Consider the following 19587-nt stretch of genomic DNA (forward strand, 5'->3'; position numbering starts at 1 on the left):
CCCCCGTTGTTCCGATATCGCCGTCCCGTTCTCCGGTCCCGGTCTGTTCCACTTCCTGCGGGTCGGTGACTCACAGTGCGCTCAGCCGCTGACAGTTTTTTGGCATGATCAGTCATATTTTCAATACTAGTGCCAAAATGTCAGAATTTCTGCCAGGGTATGCAAACTTTTGAGCACAATTGTATGCTATAAGTCAAATTTCAAGAATGGAGTTTACTGGCCAATCACAAAGCATCAGTGCTGTCACATGGAAAGAAGGTGAGTCACATGCTCTCCATACTCACAGGTATTGGATAGTTCCATACCGATAATACCGTATGTACACCCCCCGGAAAAAGAAAAAAAAACGGCATACTGTACATGTTTGAGGTATACTGAATGTAATGTTATATACTTGTTTTTTGGGTGAACCTCCGCTTTAAGAAAACCTGTTGCTTTGCCCTATATGAGCAAAGGACAGTTTTACTGAACTTGTTTATCTGCAATATGAAATGAAGGCACTGGTGCTTCTGACTACCATTTGGAGCAAGATTTTCTATCACCATTCTGCTTGTTGGAGACTGACAGGAGGCAACAAAGTCCTGCCTCAACCAAATAGGCCACTGCCACACAGGGCCATAATGAAGAACAAAGCATGGCAGGTGAACAATGGGGACTTTGTTGCAAGGAGACCACAGGCAGTAGCTGGCGAATCCTTTGCTCTATGCCCATTATTTTGTGGGACAGGTTCCAGAGTTCAATACTTTTTTTTGATTCTCAAATTAAGTCTTTTTACAGTAAGTAAATAAAACAATATAATTTTTGTACATTACCTAGGCTGTGTCCGTTTTTAGTGTAGAAACACGTGTTGTCTATGAGATTCACACAGCATCCAATAACATCGCCTGTAGTGAATGTTGGGCCGTATGGCTGACCAGTTCCAGAGGAACAGAACGAATGTCCATCATCTCCATGATATCCATAAGAATGTTTATCCCAACCTTTTGGTTATTATGACAGAAAGGGAAAAAGAAGAGCAGAAGTAAATGAGTTACATAACACTAAAAATACATACTGTATCCATTTAGACTGGATTTACAATTCATTACATATACAGCACTCCAATTTTAGGATTACGTCAACAATCCATCCAGCTCAATTAGGCAGCATGGATTGTTAAAAACTGAGAGGATCACATAAAAACATAAGATAATTAAATCTATGGGCAAATAAAGATCAATGTACCCATGCTTATACCATAACCCCGGTATCTTCTTCAGCGGGTGGTCCGATACAAGATAAAAGTTGTTTCTACAGCTGATACGCCGCAAGATCACTTTTATGGGCGGCGGGAGAGGGCCCACCCGCCGCTCACTGGAGCCTCCGGCAGTGGCAGAGGCGATTGCGTCTGTCCCTTGCCTGGGTATGGCGACGAGCGAGGGGAAGATGGCCCCCACCCGTCTTCATATCACTGCAGGGCGGAAGCGATGTCAAAACGTCACTTCCGCCCAATGCTCTTAAAAGGGCCATTTTTATTTATTTCTTTACAATGACATACGTGAGCAGCACCCGTATATGAAAACGGTGTTCAAACCACACATTTGAGGTATCGCCGCGATCCTTGGAGCGCAAGCAAAAATTCCAGCCCCAGACCTCCTCTAACTCAAAAACATGCAACCTGTAGAATTTTTTAAAATGTCGCATTTGAAGATTTTCAAGGGTAAAAGTTTGTTGCCATTCCAAGAGCGGGCGCAACTTTGAAGCGTGACATGTTGGGTATCAATTTACTCGGCGTAACTTCATCTTTCACATTATAAAAAAAAAAAGAGAATTGGGCTAACTTTATTGTTGTCTTATTTTGTAATTAAAAAAAGTGATTTCTTTCCAAAAAAAGTGGGCTTGCAAGACCGCTGCGCAAATACGGTGTGACAAAAAGTATTGCTATTTTATTCACTAGGGTGTTAGAAAAAAAATATATATAATGTCTGGGGTCCCAAGTAATTTTCTAGGGAATTTTTTTTTTTTTTTTTTTTTAACTTGTAAACACCAAATTTTAGAAAGAGGCTCGGGACTTAATTGGTTAAGTGAAATTGTAATTCTTCACGCACATGGGTTACTGGTTGAAATGTTCATTTACCGTAATTCCTTATTGCTCCACAGATATTCAAGCAACACAGCACATATCTTATCTGTACATGTTCTTAGTTTCTCTTTATCTATGCTGGATATGGGCTAAAAAAGTGCATTTGTTTTCAGTTTTAATGCCAATATGTCATTGAGCTCACATTTATCGGTATGCCAACAGGTAGTTCTGTAAACAATTACAAGAAGCAGCAATGCACTACTTTCTCCGTGTTTAACAACTGCAGTTTATATATGTATAAATAAATATTTATATATACAAATACACAGATTCTGGGGAGTTAATAAAGCTTCCTGTGCCCTTGTAATATTGCAGGAAACGGTCATAAATTACACATTAACTGAGCAGATAGACCTGTTTTAGATCCATTGGTGGCACCAGCACCAGTCTATTTCAGAGTGAAAAAGACTTGCGCAGGGTCTGCACCTGATTAATAACGTGAATAAGGCTGCAGATATCTGCCAGGCCAGCAGACAGCCCATATCCCTTCTCTGCTCGTGCAGTGATGACACAGCACAAGCAGAGCCTACACAAGGTTAACACCTTCCTCCATCTGCTCCAAGCTGAACAGAGGGCTGGGATGACACAGAGATGAAGCATGCAGCTCTAGCTCTCTCTGTTCTCTGTGCTGTGCCTGTCCCAGCCACAGAAAACAGAACAGATTGCTCCTAATTAACAAAAGAACTTGCGTCCCTATTGTTACCTAGGAGCAGCATTTTCTCCAGGATATACATTTAGAAGAGTTGCGCTTGCACATCTTTTTGTTAATTCCCCCTACAGAAAATAATTTTCGTGGCCGGAAATATATTCTTTTCTCTACAGGAAATTTTATTTTCTTGCACATGCTGTTGCTGCAGCCCACTAATGGTGCGAAATTCGTAAAATTATTTCTAAATTCAAAACCGTGCATGGCGGCTTTAGACAGGGTGTGAAAAATCAGGGATTACTAGTTTCCGAGTGCTTTTATCAAACGTTGGCATATTATTTTATATTTCTAGCACACTCTACTCTTTTTCTTTTGTTTCTCATTCTGCAATTCCTTGCCTTGTCCAGCAGAATAAGGTTACTAGAACACATTTTTTTTGGGGGTATGGATTTAACTTTTATTCATTCGTATACAGCATTGCGTCCACTTACGCAGAACAAACTGTAATTTAGTACCAGGTTCCCTGAAGTTCACATAAATATTTTAAAAACATCATTCATGCTCTAGCTCCAGAACACGACAAGTTAGAAAAGCAATGGAGCAACAAGTTAGAAATGGGAAAATCACACAACAAAAGCAATCTGTTGAACATACCTGGTAATCTATTCAGATTTACACCCTGTGTGGACAGCCCGATGCCCATATATCTGGGGACAAAAATAAAAAGAGGGTCAAATGAGTTTCTCTTGCAGCATACTTTGATGCGTCAGGTCTGTAAATTTTTATTGCAAATCTAGAAACAAAAAATGACCAAGTCAAAATGTGTATTACTAAGCCTTGTATAGAATAAAACACAATGACAAAGCATTAACTTTAAAATAAAAAAGCAGATCAAACAAAAGATTCACAAGTGTATAAAACATCAAAAGTAACAATTAAAAGACTGCCTCATATTTTTTATTTTAACCGTCTTATTTAACTAATTTCTATAAAACGACAACAGCGCTTTAACTTGAGCGCAGGACTTTGGTCCCCGACTAGTAGTGCTTAGTCACATCCAACTGGACTTGTTCTGTAAAGGGTGGATGAAGATGTCTTACAGCCTCTCCAAGCTAATTCTTCAGTGCAAGTGTCGGGAAAATACCCAATCATATTTATTCATACAGGTAGCACAGACAACCTAATCCAATCACCATGGAAGGTGTAGATGTTGATTTACCAAAAACAGGATGGGAGGTGTGGAAGCTGCGCAACCCCGTTGTTCTAAATACATAATCCCACAAGAACTGCGCCTGTGGTCTTCCATTTCCTCACAGTGGACACTGACAGCTTATATCTCTGTGATAACTTTTTGGGGCATTCCCCTAAACCATAATGTAGAACAATCTTTGTTTTCAGGTCATTTGAGAATTGTTTTGAGGCCCCCATGTTGCCACTTTTCAGAGGAGAGTCAAAAAGAACAACAACTTGCAATTGGCCACCTTAAATACCTTTTCTCATGATTGGATGAAGTTCAAGGCTTAAAGCGGAGGTCCGGTAAAAAAAAAAAAAAAAAAATTAAAAGTCAGCAACTACTAACACTGTAGCTGCTGACTTTTAACCACTTCCATACCGGGCCTATTTTGGCACTACTCTATGCTTTCCAGCTGATGCCGGCGGATCGTTTCTCCGGGTCTCCGATGGCAAAGGAGAGCCCGGAGAAGCACCGGATGGCGGCGGAAGGGGGGGGACGTCCCCTCCCGCCGCCTATAAGAACGATCATTCGGCGGAACTGCTGCTATGATCGTTCTTATGGTGCACAGATTCGCCGGCTGAAGAGATGGATATCTGAATGATGCCTGTAGCTGCAGGCATCATTCAGATATCCCCACTGAAAGTCCAGGACGTCATATAACGTCCTTGGGCGAGAAGTGGTTAATAAGGACTTTAATACCTGTCCTAGTCGCCAGCGATGTCGGCCCCCGCCGAGGCCGATCCTCGATCCTGGCAGCTCCAGGCGCCGCCATCCACAGTAAGGGAAACAAGCAGTGAAGCCGTGCGGCTTCACTGCCCGTTTCCTACTACGCATGCGCGAGCAGCGCGTGCTTTGGGAATGGGCCGGCGCTTTCTGGGATACACACAGTTCCCAGAATGCAGTGCGCCCCATTCACAAGAAGAAATCGAGTGTAGGAGGAGGAAAAGGATCTGCCGCGGAGGATGAAGAGGCAGATTCGGGACTTCCACATAGCAACAGCTATTTCGGGTAAGCCCCCATTCACACCTAGGCGTTTTTACGCCTGTAGTGCTACGCCGCTGCCGCCAGAGGGATGAAAACACATGTCCCTCTGGAGATGGTTCACATCTCCACGCTGAACGCCGGACGCCTGAAAAAAGGTCCCGGACCTTTTTTTCAGGCGGCTTTCGGCGTTCGGCTAGGAGATGGGAACCATCTCCATAGAGGGGGTCAATCTGGGGCACATCTAGGCTGACAATACCGGCGTTTTGTCGCCGCAAATCACGGTACAAAACGTCGCTATTTGTACCGCGATTTGCGGCGACAAGGTGTGAATGGAGCCTAAGTAAAACATTTTTTTTTTTTTAGATTACATTTTTTTTTACAGGGTGGAAGTCCACTTTAAGCAACATTCAACATGTGAACAACTAGTGCACATGAAAACAGATGTTCTCACCTGTTAATTGACATCCGTGTATAGTTAAAAAAAAAAAAAAATCATTATGTGCACAAAGATCAGTAGGCCCCTTTCACACTGGGACGTTTTTCAGGCGAAGCCTCATCTGCAATCCCAATGTGAAAGCCGAGTGCTTTCAGAGCCCTTTCACACTCTGCTCCCATGCCTCAGGTAAGTATTTAGGGGGCTTAGGTATGTTTTTGGCCCTCTAATGTGGTCCACGACCTCAAACCAGGGAAGTGCATGCGAATGCCTTGGGATCAATGCTCACCAACCATCCCAGAGCATCAGAGTTCAGGAGCCAGCACTAATGGCGGAGGGAGCATGAAACTGCATAAGAAAATGCTTTCTCTGTAGCGCCGACTCCTGTCCCAGGCAGAGTGATACCAAGTGCACTTCGCCTTGGACCTTTCTAGCAGCATGGAGAGTGGTGCCATCAGAAGCTGGAGAAGGAAAAGGTCAGTGTATACTGCACTTTTGCAATGCACATATTAGCACTTATAAAGAAGGGTTATTGGGCTATTTTCATACTGATCTGCAGGCGCAGTGCATCTGTGGCTTTCCTGTGGGTTAGCTGCACTGAGCCATAGACTTCCATTATATCCTGCGGGTTAGGTGCGCGTGTCTTTAGATTTTCTATTTTTGCTGCTGTTACCATCTCAGTTTGTTGTTGCAAAGTCCTAATAACCTTCAATTTGTGTCCCAGTGGGTGGTGGGACTCAAAAATACTGATACAGACTACTGGTCTGTGGGGTTTCTTGTAGACCACAACGTTCAAGTCAAACCCTCCTTTCTAAACAAGTTAAATCCCTGACCTCTTAAAGTTTACAGTCTACCATCACTACCGAGGGCATAGATAGAGACAATGGGGCCGATTTACGAAAACTTGACAGTGTAAAACTCTAGTGCAGCCGTGCACGGTAGCCAATCAGCTTCTAACTTCAGTTTGTCCAATTAAGCTTTGACGATAAAGCTTTAAGCAGATTTGTTTCTATGCCGAGGTTCACCAAATTTTGCACTCAGTTTTAGTAAATCAACTTGATTTGCTAAAAATCAGTAAGGCCAGATACCTACAGCTGTATTGTTGAATCCATGTAATGGGCATTGGTGGACTGCAATGTCACCCATTCTGAATGACGCCCAACGCACCTGCATTGCAACTAGGGTTGCCACCTCAAACCTTAAGGCCGGGTTCACACTTGTCCGACAAACGCTCCGACATTGAGAGCTCATGTCGCATGACGTGTGAAAAATCAATGTTTCCCTATGGGAGCCGTCTTTACTGGTCCGACACAAGTCGGATCGACTTTGAAAATGTTCCCTGTACTACTTTAGTCCGACTTTGATCCTACTTCACTCCATTGAATATCATTGAAGTCGGATCAAAGTTGGAACGCCGTCTTGCATGATCCGACTTTGGCATGCGACTTGCGCTCTGCTGATCTTGAGGGGGAACTCCACGCCAAATTTTAAATAAAAAAACGCCATGGGTTCCCCCTCCAAGAGCATACCAGGCCCTTGAGTCTGGTACGGATTTAAAGTGGAACCCCTACGCCGAAAAAACGGTGTGGGGGTCCCCCCAAAATCCACACTAGACCCTTATTTGAGCACGCAGCCCAGCCGGTCAGGAAAGGGGGTGGGGATGAGCAAGCGCCATGTTTTCCATGTATTCCAATGGCTCTAGTTCACACCATGCAGTTTCCAGTGCAGAAACTGACCGGAAACTGACTGCATGGTGTGATCTAGTGCCATTGGAATACATGGAAAACACTGTGCATGTTTTTTTGCAGAAAAAAAAGCACACAAATTGAACGAAACTGCGTCTGGTGTGAACTGGCCCTTAAGGTGAATGGCTTTAGCAAAAACATTTTAAAGGGGTGAACAGTACGTCAAATCAGGGACACAGACCAGTATACTTGGTTTAGAAACATGTTAGAATTGTTATGTTACGCCACCAATATCCTTTTGGAACCCAATCATTGGAGAACAGCCTGAGTTCCCAGCATAGCTAAAGTACTGACCACAGTGTGCTCTCCTGCCTAGTGTGGTAGTTTAACAGGAAAACAGAGGAACAACAGGGATTTCACATAAAGGAAACCTACAAAAGGAGAACAGGATATTTTTTCGTACATGGTACAGCAGGCACACATCAGGAATTTGAAAAGCTGGGATAACAAACACTTGAATCAAAACTTACATATTTACTAACGGACCATCCAAGCTCATGTGAAGGAAGTACTACCCTGTCCCAGCATTTAATGCCCCTGAGAAACTCAATACCAACCTCTCCCCCATTTGCCCCAGCCACTGATCAGCCAATTGGTGGATATGCAGAGGATATTTAGCTGCATTCACATACTCCCTATTCTATCCCAGCATTGTTGAACAGAAGAATACATACATACATACATACATACATACACACACACACACACACACACACACACACACACTATATATATATATATATATATATATAAAGACCTACTGCTCTGAGGCATTTTTTTGGAGCCTACGTGCACGAGCCCCATGAGTCAAAGAAGATAAAAGTCTTGGGGGTAAAAAGAAGCTTCCCACAAATACGTCATACCCAAACACTAATAAATGAGGATTATGGGCTAATAGAATTTCATAATGTGAAAACATAAAGCTAGTGCTTGGAGCCTAAATTGCAGATATATACTGAGAAGTTGTCATCTGTAGTGCACAGTCATCTACAGAAATGCAGCAGGGACATATCAGGTTAAAAGTGCGGTTCTGTTCTGTTCATCCAGTGATAACATACAGTTTATTCCCATTCATTTCCTGGAACCTTTCCACGAAGAACCAGCTTGAGTAACCATAATTTTAAAACATTGGTTTTACATTTTTTTTTTTTTTTAACCACAAAGCAATGATTTATAGGAGTTTAGTAAAGACATATTTGTATATTAAAGGAGGTCTATGGACACAATATGGACTTTCATTTTAGAACATCAGCATTGTAATAGGAAAGCAAACAACTTATTTTTGGCAAGCCAATATTAGCTTACTTGAACCTTCTCCTTTCATGTTGTGAGCTCTGCATGTCTGTAGGTCCACCCAACCAGGGCTGTCTTAATTAGAGGGCACACCTGGGCACTGCCCAGGGGCCCCCAGCTGCATGGGGGGCCCCCTGCACTTTCCCCAAAGCAGCTGGTCCTTGAACCCAAGGTTCCCCCGAAATTAGGTGCCCCATGATGGCACTGAGAGTGATAGATGCAAAGGGGAGGCAGTCTGCCTCCTACCTACCTAATGTCTGTTTACCTCACTGTCATCATTGTAGGGGCCCCACAGCATTACTTTGCCCAGGGGCCCATGATTCTATTAAGACGGCCCTGCACCCAACTCAAATTTGATGAGCTAGTTCCATCAGGGTTTTGCTTCTTCTGCGCCCGCCCCCCCCCCTGTTTTGTTAGGTATAATACCACGGTCATGTGACCGACAACACCTGGACATGCTGTTCATTTAGAACCTGCTGGAAACAAAGTAGGCTTAGGTGGATAGACTTTAACTCCCTCCAATTTGAGGACCTTCTTGCCTCTAGTTTGGACCATCCCCCCCCCCCCCCCCGAGTTGTTTGATCCTCGAGGTAAGCTCCCCACTCCCATGTGCTGCCATCTGTTGTTAACCTCAGAGTTACCGGAAAAATCCAAGGAAGACCTTTTGAGGCATTTTTCTGATCTCTCCACCACTAAAGTGATCTTTTTGTTCTTTCCCTTATACGGGACTTCTTTTCCAGAGGTTCCTGGTGTGACCAATTCAGTAGAATGTCTGCCTGCAGAGGTCGAGCATGAAGCCTGGCCCACTGTACTAAGGGGATTGCTGCTGTCAACAGGCCAAAACAGACATGTCTTGTCTTACGGAAACCTCTGTGTTGGTTTGAAGGGTTTTCAAAGCCATCTGCATCTTTTACACTTTCTCCTGAGGGAGGAAGATTCTTTGTTCTATTGAATCTATTTCATACCCTAGAAACCTTACTTGTTGAGAAGGTACCAGATTTGATTTCTGAAGATTCCGAAGCCAACCCAAGAGTTTAGATGTGCTTGGGTTACTTGCAGGTTGACCTCTACTTGATCTTTTGAGTTGGCGAACAGTAGCAAGTCGTCCAAGTAGGGCACTATTGGCATCCCCTTCAGTCTCAGGGACTCCAAAGCTTCTGCCCTCACTTTTGGGAATACTCCGGGAGAGGAGGAAAGGTCGAAAAGCAGAGCCCTGAACTGTAGGTGCCATACACCCCAGATTGATTGCTCATCAGGAATCTCTGAGGCTGCGATTGGTATATGGAGATAGGCATCCCTCAGGTCGATAGATGCCATGTAACAACTGGGGGTGAGTAAATTGTACCCATCCAGAATTTTTTATACTTTACGGATTGGTTCTGAATTTTCAGGTTGATAAATCAGACAAAATTTCCCTGGTGGTTTTTTGACCAGAAAGATGTGGGAGTAAAACCGACTCGGGGGCATCTGTAAAAATTCTAGCAGGTATCCCTGATTGATTAGATTTAGAACAAACTGACTTTTTGTTGCTTCTTCCCAAGCTGGCAGAAAATCTTGTAACCTCCCTCCTACTGGGAGATTTGCTCAGGTGGTCTAAATAGCACCCCTCCTCTGCCTCTCTGAGGGTTCCAAGGCCTTTCTTTATGGCTTGTTGAAAAGGACAAAAATTCTCCCTTTACTGCACCGCTTTCTTTTTCTGTGGAAAAACTTTCTTTTTATCCACTGTCCTATTAAGGACCGTCTCTAATTCTAGTCCAAACATCAGGTCTCCTGTAAAGGCAATTCCACACAGCTTTACTTTTGATGCAGAGTCCCCTGACCAGTTTTTCAGCCAGATTGTTAACAAGCACTGAGGATCTGGCCGACATCCTAATGGCTTCTGCTGCGGCATCCGCCATGTATTTGACTGCTCTCAGAAGGGTAGGGAAGGACTCTAACAAATCTTTCCTAGATGTGCCTGCTACCAAATGGTCCTTAAGTTGTCCCAGCCAACACTCCATATTTCTAGCTACAACTGTAGCGGCCATTGCTGGCTTAAGGTTTGATGAGGACGAGTCCCAGGCTTTCTTTAATAGCGCGTCTGCTCTTTTGTCCATGGCGTCCTTAAGCACGCCCATATCCTCAAATGCCAGGTCAGTCCGTCCAGACACGTGTGAAAAGGCAGCATCAATTTTTAGTTTTTGATTCCAAACTAACGCTTCACCCTCCTCGAAAGTAAACCTTATTTTGAGGGCTCTAGAAAATAACTGTCCTTTTTCTGGATCCTTCCATTCCTTTTTAATTGTATCGGTCAGAACTTTGTGGACAGGAAAGACTATGTCTAGCCTCCTCCAGCACCTGGTATATTTTATCATGTAATGACAGCTGTGTCTTCTCCTCTTGAATCTCCAAGGTGATATAGACTGCCCTAAGTAGGTCATCCACCTCTTTAAGCGTTAGTTTATAACTAGACGATCTTGTATCTTCCTCCTCCGAATCCTCCTCAAAATCAATGGTTGAGGGAGGAATACTTTCTTTCTCTTCCTCCGATTCACTTTCAAATTGGTCTGGAAGTGGTAGGAGGAAGACTGGACTGGGAGCCAGTGAAACATAAGCAAGGAAAGGAGGTGCCACTGCACCTCTCCTACCTGGGCCTGGCCGGGAACCTGGGCGCCTGCATCCACCATAGCTGCCGACGATTCAGCCTCCTCCATCGCGAAATGCTGCAGCAGCCGCCTATAGGCTTTACAGAGCGGAAGGAAGTCTCAGCCAGAATACCATCCCCTTCCTCCTGTGTTCCAGCAGCCAAAACCCAATCGCTGCTACGCCCCCGGAAATGCCATCCGGGACTCCGCGCCGCCATGCTGAGACCTGGCATGGACGCTCAGAATGAGCACACCCCCACTGCCCCCCCCAAGCACACTGGCCGGACGACCTCTGGTGGACCTTTACCCCTGTGAGCCGGTGAAGGAAGGGATACCGGAAACACCACCCTCTTGTGTGGGAAGGAGCCAAGCTGGTCTGAATCAAAACCACAAAAGGTACTGCCAAAACCCCCTTCCATGGCGGAGGAAACACTAAAACTAATTGCATGGTGGAAGCAGTTGCTTTTAAAAGGGGCGTTATCACGCAGCGTATCCTGTGAAGCGGTGGAGCTACGCTCTCTCGAAAGTGCTGTCTTGAAAGGTGAAGGGAGAAAAGAACTAAAATACAATGTGGAAATTAACAAAGGGTATATATTGTCAAAATGTAAAAACCTTAAAGAGATTTTCCACTTTTTGGCGCCCACATCACTGGGATGTATTCTCAAATAATCAACACGTTACTGTAGACAATGGATTTTTGAAGGAAAACCACAAAGCCTCATTGCTCAACAATACAACACCACAGCAGTTTAGCAGGGGGGTTCTTGCCAGAACATTTTCTTTGAAAGCTGGATACCTCTCTAGGTATTCTTGTCAAAAGAGAAACTTGTGGACTGTCACTATGGGTATGGCATTTCAACTGGTCTCAAAACCCTAATTACAGACTCTTTCATGGACCCGAATCTACCCAATGATTGCCCATTAAAACTTACTGCTAAATTTAGATATTTGGGTGTGGAAGTCCAACTGCCTATATCAAAGTTTTTGGACAACCAATCCCTCTTATATTGACCTTTAAAACAAAAAATAAAAAATTGTTCACTGCACGAAACATCCTCTTAACCTGCTAGGAAGGGTAAACTTTTTTTTCCCCCCAATACATTTTTACTGAAATTCTTATACATTCTAGCCAATTTATATCCCTAAAACATGTATTTCAGGAGTTGGACTCTTTAATCTCGACATTTACAGTATTTGGCATCCTAACCAACATAGGTTTGCACTTGAATCTGTTATCACAGGGTGGGTTGGCACTCCCCAATCTACATTTGTATTATTTTGCAGCACAACTGGTATACAGTATGTACACCGGAGGCCATTTCCCTTTGCTAAATACTGCTGCTACAGCTGTAAAAGCAGCATTGGTTTCCACAAACAAGGTTCTTGCCAAAGCGGTTTATGGACAGAACATTTACCCTCGTGAGGGACTTTTGTCAATGGAGGATCCCTCACAGATTGGCAATGTCAGAGATTGTATAATTAAGATGATTGTGCAATCCTACACACGCGCAATGTGTCAATGAAAAGTCATAATAAAATAAGATGAACAAAACAAAAATACAAACTTACAGGTAGGATAGAGAGTAGCTCGTTATAAGGCTAATAAATAGCCTGAAAGTATGTAAACCCCTGAATACCATTAATTGCACTCTCACTTCTACAAATTTATAAACAGACTCATAAAGTGCTCATACTCCAGTAAATGTGTTTAACGCAATCAACACAATCAATACAGTTATAGTGTACTTTTTTAAAAAGTCCAGCGTTTATCCAAGAAACATCGCAGTAATTTCACACCAAAAGTGATCGTTCGTGTCTCCTCTTCAGCAAAATAAGCACACAGCTCTCACCAGAACTTTTTAATCCCTATTACAGGCAGTCAAAACCAGCATTAGATGTCCGATTATCCATTTGCATCAGCCACTGCTTTGAAAAGTTAGGGGAACATCTCAGACCGAACCATCAATATTGGCGCTTCTGCATCTTTATAAAATTCTCATAGTAGAACTCACTCAAAGAGGGAGGTAAAATAGAAACCTCCCTCTCATGGAGTAGCATTTCCATGCACAGCTCAGTGCAGTTTTGGCAATGCCGGGACGACTGAACACCCATGGTGACGTCACCTCAAGCATACAGCTGGAGATCGGTAACCAGAAGTGCCCCCAGCCAAATCTGACTGCGGCCATCAGGGAGCTCCAGGATACTGCAGTGCTGGAGTGAAGGCAAGCATGGTTCCACTTTAAACATTGCATCTGCAGCTATATTATATATATATATATATATATATATGCACACGTGTATGTATATGTATATATATATATATATATATATATATATATATATATATATATATATATATATATATATATGCACACGTGTATGTGTGTATATATATATATATATATATATATATATATATATATATATATATATATATATATATTTTTTTTTTTTAATCTTTCCTAAAATAATATTATAACATTTTTGTATGAACAGAGTTGTTAGAATACAACCAGTAAAATAAAAGTAAAAAATAAATACATACCCATCTCTTCCTTTACTGATAATTTTCACCTCAAAATAGTATATCCCACAGGCAGCTGGGATAGGGTGTGTTGCCCGCACCGAAGCGGCATCTCTTGATGTTTTGCCATGTCCTGTAAAAAAAATCAAAAATACGTTTAATGGGTTAAATATTAGGCTTTAAGGTTTTCATCAATTCCTTGCTGAATCCAACGTGCCTCAAAAAAAGTTGGGACAGGGCAATAATAAATGAGCAAAGTAAGTGTAAGGCCCCTTTCAGACGTCCGCTCCGCCTGTCCGTTATTACAAGTCCGTTAACGGACTTGTAATACATCCCTATGGGATCGCGTCCGTTAGCGGATGGAGCATCCGCTAGCGTCCGCGTCCGTCGGGATCCGGTTTTCGGACGGAAGAAAACCCTATTTTTCTTCCGTCCGGCGGAACGGATGGAGAGAGACCGTCTGCATCCGGTTCCCCATAGGGCAGAGCGGAGCTGAGACAGGGCGGTCCCTGCACTGTGTGCGGGGACCGCCCTATCCGCCGACAGCTCAGCGGGGATCCCCGCTGAGCCGACGGAGACACACGGAGCGGACCCGGAAACGGTCCGCTCCGTGTGAAAGAGCCCTTACCAACAAGGAAGAGCTGCAAGAACATTTTACAACTAATTAGGTTAATTGGCAACAGGTCGGTAACATGATTGGATATAAAAAGGAGCATTGTAGAAAGTCAGTGTCTCAGGAGTAAAGATGGGCACCACTTGTTGGCAAAATATAAAAGACGGTGTGACACCAAGTACAGTGGAACCTCGGAAAAAAGGACGCCAATTTTGTTTGGGAGCCAACAACCGCACAATTGTCAGTTAAAGCGAAGCAGTGCCGAATCGCAAAAAGTGCTCTGGTCTTTGACCAGCAATATGATCCAGGGCTGAAGTGGTTAAACTCCGGTTAAGACTGAAGTTAGTGATCTGTGTATTTAATTCATCCCATTTATTTTTACATTTCGGAGCAAAATTTCCCTTTGACTGCTCTGGTCTTCTGGTATAAAAACGATTTTTAAATGCCATTCTGGAACTCTGGCATTGAGAAAATGGACTGAATTATAACATAATGATGCAACAATATTCCATATAATTTGGTCTTGAAATTCTGCCCAAAAAAATGTCCATGTAGCAAGGAACTCCCAGAATCAGATTACACGGGTTTCTGTGGGTTGGCAATACCACTGTATAAAGAAACAGTCACTCCCATTTCACTATTGCTCAACAGTCCAGCTGGAACTTTTCACCTTGTGATTCCAGACTCCAACAGAATTACAAAGTGTCGGCTTACCATGTAGAAGAAGGAACAGAAGTTGGCAGTGTGTCACTTCCATGTATGAGTCAGTGCATGCAATCGCACATTTCCTTGCCTTCTTAAAGGGGTTTTATTTTCTAAATTGGTTCCTTTAAGCTAGTGCATTGTTGGTTCACTTACCTTTTCCTTCCATTTGCCTTCTAAATGTTTTTGTTCTTTGTCTGAATTTCTCACTTCCTGTTTCTCCTCAGTAAGCTGTTCTGGCTGACTAACCCCCAGCCAGATCATGGGGGCAAGCTTACTGAGGAGGAACAGGAAGTGAGAAATTCAGACAAAGAGAAAAAACATTTCGAAGGGAAATGGAAGGAAAAGGTAAGTGAACCAACAATGCACTAGCTTAACCACTTGCCCACTGCATCATAGTAAAAATAAGAAGTCCTGTTTTTAAAGATGGATATCTCGGTAACGGCAGCAGCTGCTGCCACAACCGAGATATCCATCTCTTCAGTGGGCGGTTCTGTTAATGATAACGGCGGTCTCCGCGGCGAATCCGCCGCGAGATCGCCGTTATCGTTGGCGGGAGAGGGCCCTCCCGCCGCTCACCGTAGCCGTTGGTAGCGGCAGAGGCGATCGGGTCTGTTCTCTGTGGGGATGCGAGTGAGGGAAAAATCGCCCCCACCCGTCCCCATAGCTCTGCTGGGCGGAAGTGACGTCAAAACGTCATTCCCGCCCAGCATCTTAAAGAAATCTCATATTTAAGAGGACCTGTCATGCTTTTTTCTATTACAAGGGATGTTTACATTCCTTGCAATAGGAATAAAAGTGATCAATTTTTTTTGTATTATTTCAGTGTAAAAAATTATAAACTAAATAAAAATAAATAAGAAAACAAAACATGTTTTTTTTTAAGCGCCCGGTCCCGACGAGCTCACGCACAGAAGCGAACGCATACGCGAGTAGCGCCCACATATGAAAACTGTGTTCAAACCACACAAGTGAGGTATCGCCGCGATCGTTAGAGCGAGAGCAATAATTCTAGCCCTGGACCTCCTCTGTAACTCAAAAAATGCAACCTGTAGAATTTTTTAAACGTCGCCTATCGAGATTTTTAAGGGTAAAAGTTTGACGCCATGCCACGAGCGGGCGCAATTTTTAAGCGTGACATGTTGGGTATCATTTTACTCGGCGGAACATTATCTTTCACAATATATAAAAAAATTGGGCAAAATGTATTGTCTTATTTTTTAATTCAAAAACGTGATTTTTTCCCAAATAAAGTGCGCTTGTAAGACTGCTGCGCAAATACGGTGTGACAAAAAGTATTGCAATGACTGCCATTTTATTCTCTAGGGTGTAAAGTAACCTATTTAGATACTAAAAAAAAAAAAAAAAACTTTACAACCCCTCAATGGGTCTTTTTAACCAGGCCTAGAGTACTGTGAAACATCTTCAGACATGGTTTTATATTTCTAACTGCATAAAAACTTCCTACAAAATAACTTACGTCTTTGATGCAAAAAAATAAAATAAATAAATAAATAATAAAAACGTATTGCGCCACAACTATCTTATCTGCCAACTTATACTATTTTGCCTTTGTTCATTTTTTCCAGCCAGCATGCCAGATTTTAATGTGATTAATTAGGATCATATGACCACAGAATTCTATTATAAAACTTCATAAAAATGTAATATTTTCTTTTAGTACACAAAAGGTTTTGCAAAAGAAGGAAAAATGAAATGGAGTCCCACCCATAATGGTCTGGCAAATGAGATTCTGATTCCCAGATGACAGACTAAAGAAAAAGGGAAAAACACCACAACACATCTCCACGACGTTTGCCAATTTAGCATGCACATGATAAAAAAAATAATAAATAGCAATAGCATTCCAAGGATAAAATATTTAGCTACCAAGGCCAAGGCCTGAGAGTAGAAAAGGCAACACAAAAGGGAAAAGTCAATATGGTGTGTGCGTTAGACCATGAAAATAGTTTAGCATTAAAGGGGTTTGTAAAGGTAATTTTTTTCCTAAATATCTTTCTTTACCTTGGCGCAGTCCTCCTTCACTTACCTCATCCTTCCATTTTGCTTTTAAATGCCCTTATTTCCTCTGAGAATTCCTCACTTCCTGTTCTTCTGTCTGTAACTCTACACAGTAATGCGAGGCTTTCTCCCTGGTGTGGAGTGTCGTGCCCCCCCCCTCCCTTGGACTACAAGAGAGTCAGGACGCCCACTAACACACAGCTCCTTTCTCTATCTGCAGCGTAGGGAGCGTCCTCACTTTCCTGTAGTCCAAGGGAGGGGACGAGCACGACACTCCACACCAGGGAGAAAGCCTTGCATTACTGTGTGTAGTTACAGACAGAAGAACAGGAAGTGAGGATTTCTCAGAAGAAATAAGGACATTTAAAAGCAAAATGGAAGGATGAGGTAAGTGAAGGAGGACTGCACTAAGGTAAAGGAAGCTATTTAGGGGGGGAAAAAAAAAAAAAAAAATTACCTTTACAACCCCTTTAACCACTTATGAACCGCCGCACAACGATATACGTCAACAGAACGGAACGGCTGGGCACAAGGGCGTGCATGTACGTCACCTTTAAGAAGCCCAGCCGTGGGTCGCGGGTGCGCCGCGACCCACGGCTGGGTGTGGCCGCGATTGGGTCACAGGAGCTGAAGGCCGGGAAGAAGCGAGTGTAAAATACACCTTCCCCGTTATTCTGTGTCAGTGATCGTCTGTTCTCTGTCATAGGGAACGACGATCAGTGACGTCACACGTACGGCCACACCCTACAGTTAGAAACACACATGAGGTCACACCTAACCCCTACAGCAGCCCCTAGTGTTTAACCCCATCACTGCCATTGTCATTTTCACAGTAACCAGTGCATTTTTATAGCACTTTCGCTGTGAAAATGACAATGGTCCCAAAAATGTGTCAAAATTGTCCGATGTGTCCGCCATAAAGTCACGAAAAAAAAAAACAACCCTATAACTTTTGCGCAAACCAATTAAACGCTTATTGAGGGTTTTTTTTTACCAAAAATATGTAGAAGAATACGTATCGGCCTAAACTGAGGAAAACAAAAATGTTTTTATATATTTTTTGGGGATATTTATTACAGCAAAAAAAAAATGTTTTCTCTTTTTAAATTGTCGCTCTATTTTTGTTTATAGCGCAAAAAATAAAAACCGCAGAGGTGATCAAATACCACCAAAAGAAAGCTCTATTTGTGGTAAAAAAAAAAATAAAAAAAAAAGAAGAAGGACGCCAGTTTTGTTTGGGAGCCACGTCGCACGACCGCGCAATTGTCAATTAAAGCGATGCAGTGCCGAATCGCAAAAAAGGGGCCGGGTTCTTAACCTGCATAATGGTCCGGGTCTTAACCGGTTAAGAAGAATGTACAGTCTCAAATATATTTTTTTAAATATACACGTAAAGAAAGACAGCTTAAAGGTTACCGTATTTATCAGCGTATACCGCGCACTTTTTTGCCCTGAAAAACAGGGCAAATCGTGGGTGCGTGATATACGCCGATACCCGCTTCCAGCGCTTTGTTCGAACCACTGCGCCGACATATACCGAGCGCAGTACACGCGGGTATAGTCAGGCAGGCTCAGCTCCTCTCGCGGTCACGTCGTGTGCGTCCTGTACGTAGTTTACGCGAGAGGAGCCTAGCCCGCCCGACTATACACGAGTGTACTGCGCTCGGTATATGTCGGCGCAGTGGTTCAAACAGAGCGCGGGAAGCGGGGATCGAGCGGGTATGGCCGCAGAAGGACGCCGGACCGGACGAGGCCACCGATGAACGCGCTGGACGACAGGCAGGACGCGATGGACGACAGGCAAGACACCGACGAGGGGCATCCAAACTAAGTATTTTTATTTTTTTTGCAGGAATCTTCCTTTAAATTCGGGGGTGCGCGCTATACGCCGGGGCGCATTATAGCCCGATAAATACGGTAATATAAATCAGTGTATCAACTTTTTTTTCTCCTATAATTTAGTGTACACAGAGCAGCTATATTTGCCAGTTACATACTCATCTTCCTGCTTTGCAGCACTACATAATGCTTGCACTTTACGAAAAAAACTCTATTAGACCCCTTTCACACTAAAGCTTTTTTTACAGCGTTTTAGCGTTAAAAATATCGCTATTAAAACGCTTATAAAATGCTCTCCATGCATCTCAATGGACCCTTTCACACGGAGTCCTGCAAGCAGCATCTTTGGAGCAGCTTTTGGGCGCTGAAAGAAACGCTCCTCTCCATTGAAATGAATTGAAAGCGCTGTAAAAACGTGATCGACCAAGCTTCCTTTCAGATGGGGGGGTGGGGGGGTGGTGGCCACTAGTAGAGTGGGTTGAGCCTTTGTTTATTGTGCCTAGTGCCCTACTCCTGCAAGTGGCGCTATAACCAATGGTCAGGATCTCAGCTGTGTCCGTCAATGAACACCTAGAAAAAGGATTTTGCAGTAATTACTAACAAAATCCTACTATTAATGTTTAAAAAAAAAAAAAAACACACTAGTTACTATGCGTAAATGTATTCCCAGAATTGAAAGTACATATTGTGTATAATCACATATTTACCTCACAATTTACATAGTTATGATGCAGTTAATAAATCAAGCGTGTAACAGCTTCAGCAGTAACATTTAAACCACAAAACTACTTGTAGTCACAACAGGA

At 43.1% G+C, this 19587-nt stretch overlaps 1 protein-coding gene across 2 annotated transcripts in view; it reads right to left on the reverse strand.

Annotated features, from left to right (window-relative positions):
* Window positions 1-19587, reverse strand: part of RANBP9 (RAN binding protein 9) — an 83072-nt gene that overhangs the window by 29482 nt on the left and 34003 nt on the right. For both annotated transcript variants that reach the window (XM_040353747.1, XM_040353746.1), the window contains exons 2-4: window positions 13627-13738; window positions 3423-3475; window positions 813-980 (exon numbers count right to left, since the gene is read on the reverse strand). In XM_040353747.1, the coding sequence (XP_040209681.1) occupies window positions 813-980; window positions 3423-3475; window positions 13627-13738 (333 nt within the window). The remainder of the gene's footprint in view (window positions 1-812; window positions 981-3422; window positions 3476-13626; window positions 13739-19587) is intronic.

The sequence above is a fragment of the Rana temporaria genome, chromosome 5, assembly GCF_905171775.1.
Source record: "Rana temporaria chromosome 5, aRanTem1.1, whole genome shotgun sequence".
Taxonomy (NCBI): Eukaryota; Metazoa; Chordata; class Amphibia; order Anura; family Ranidae; genus Rana; species Rana temporaria.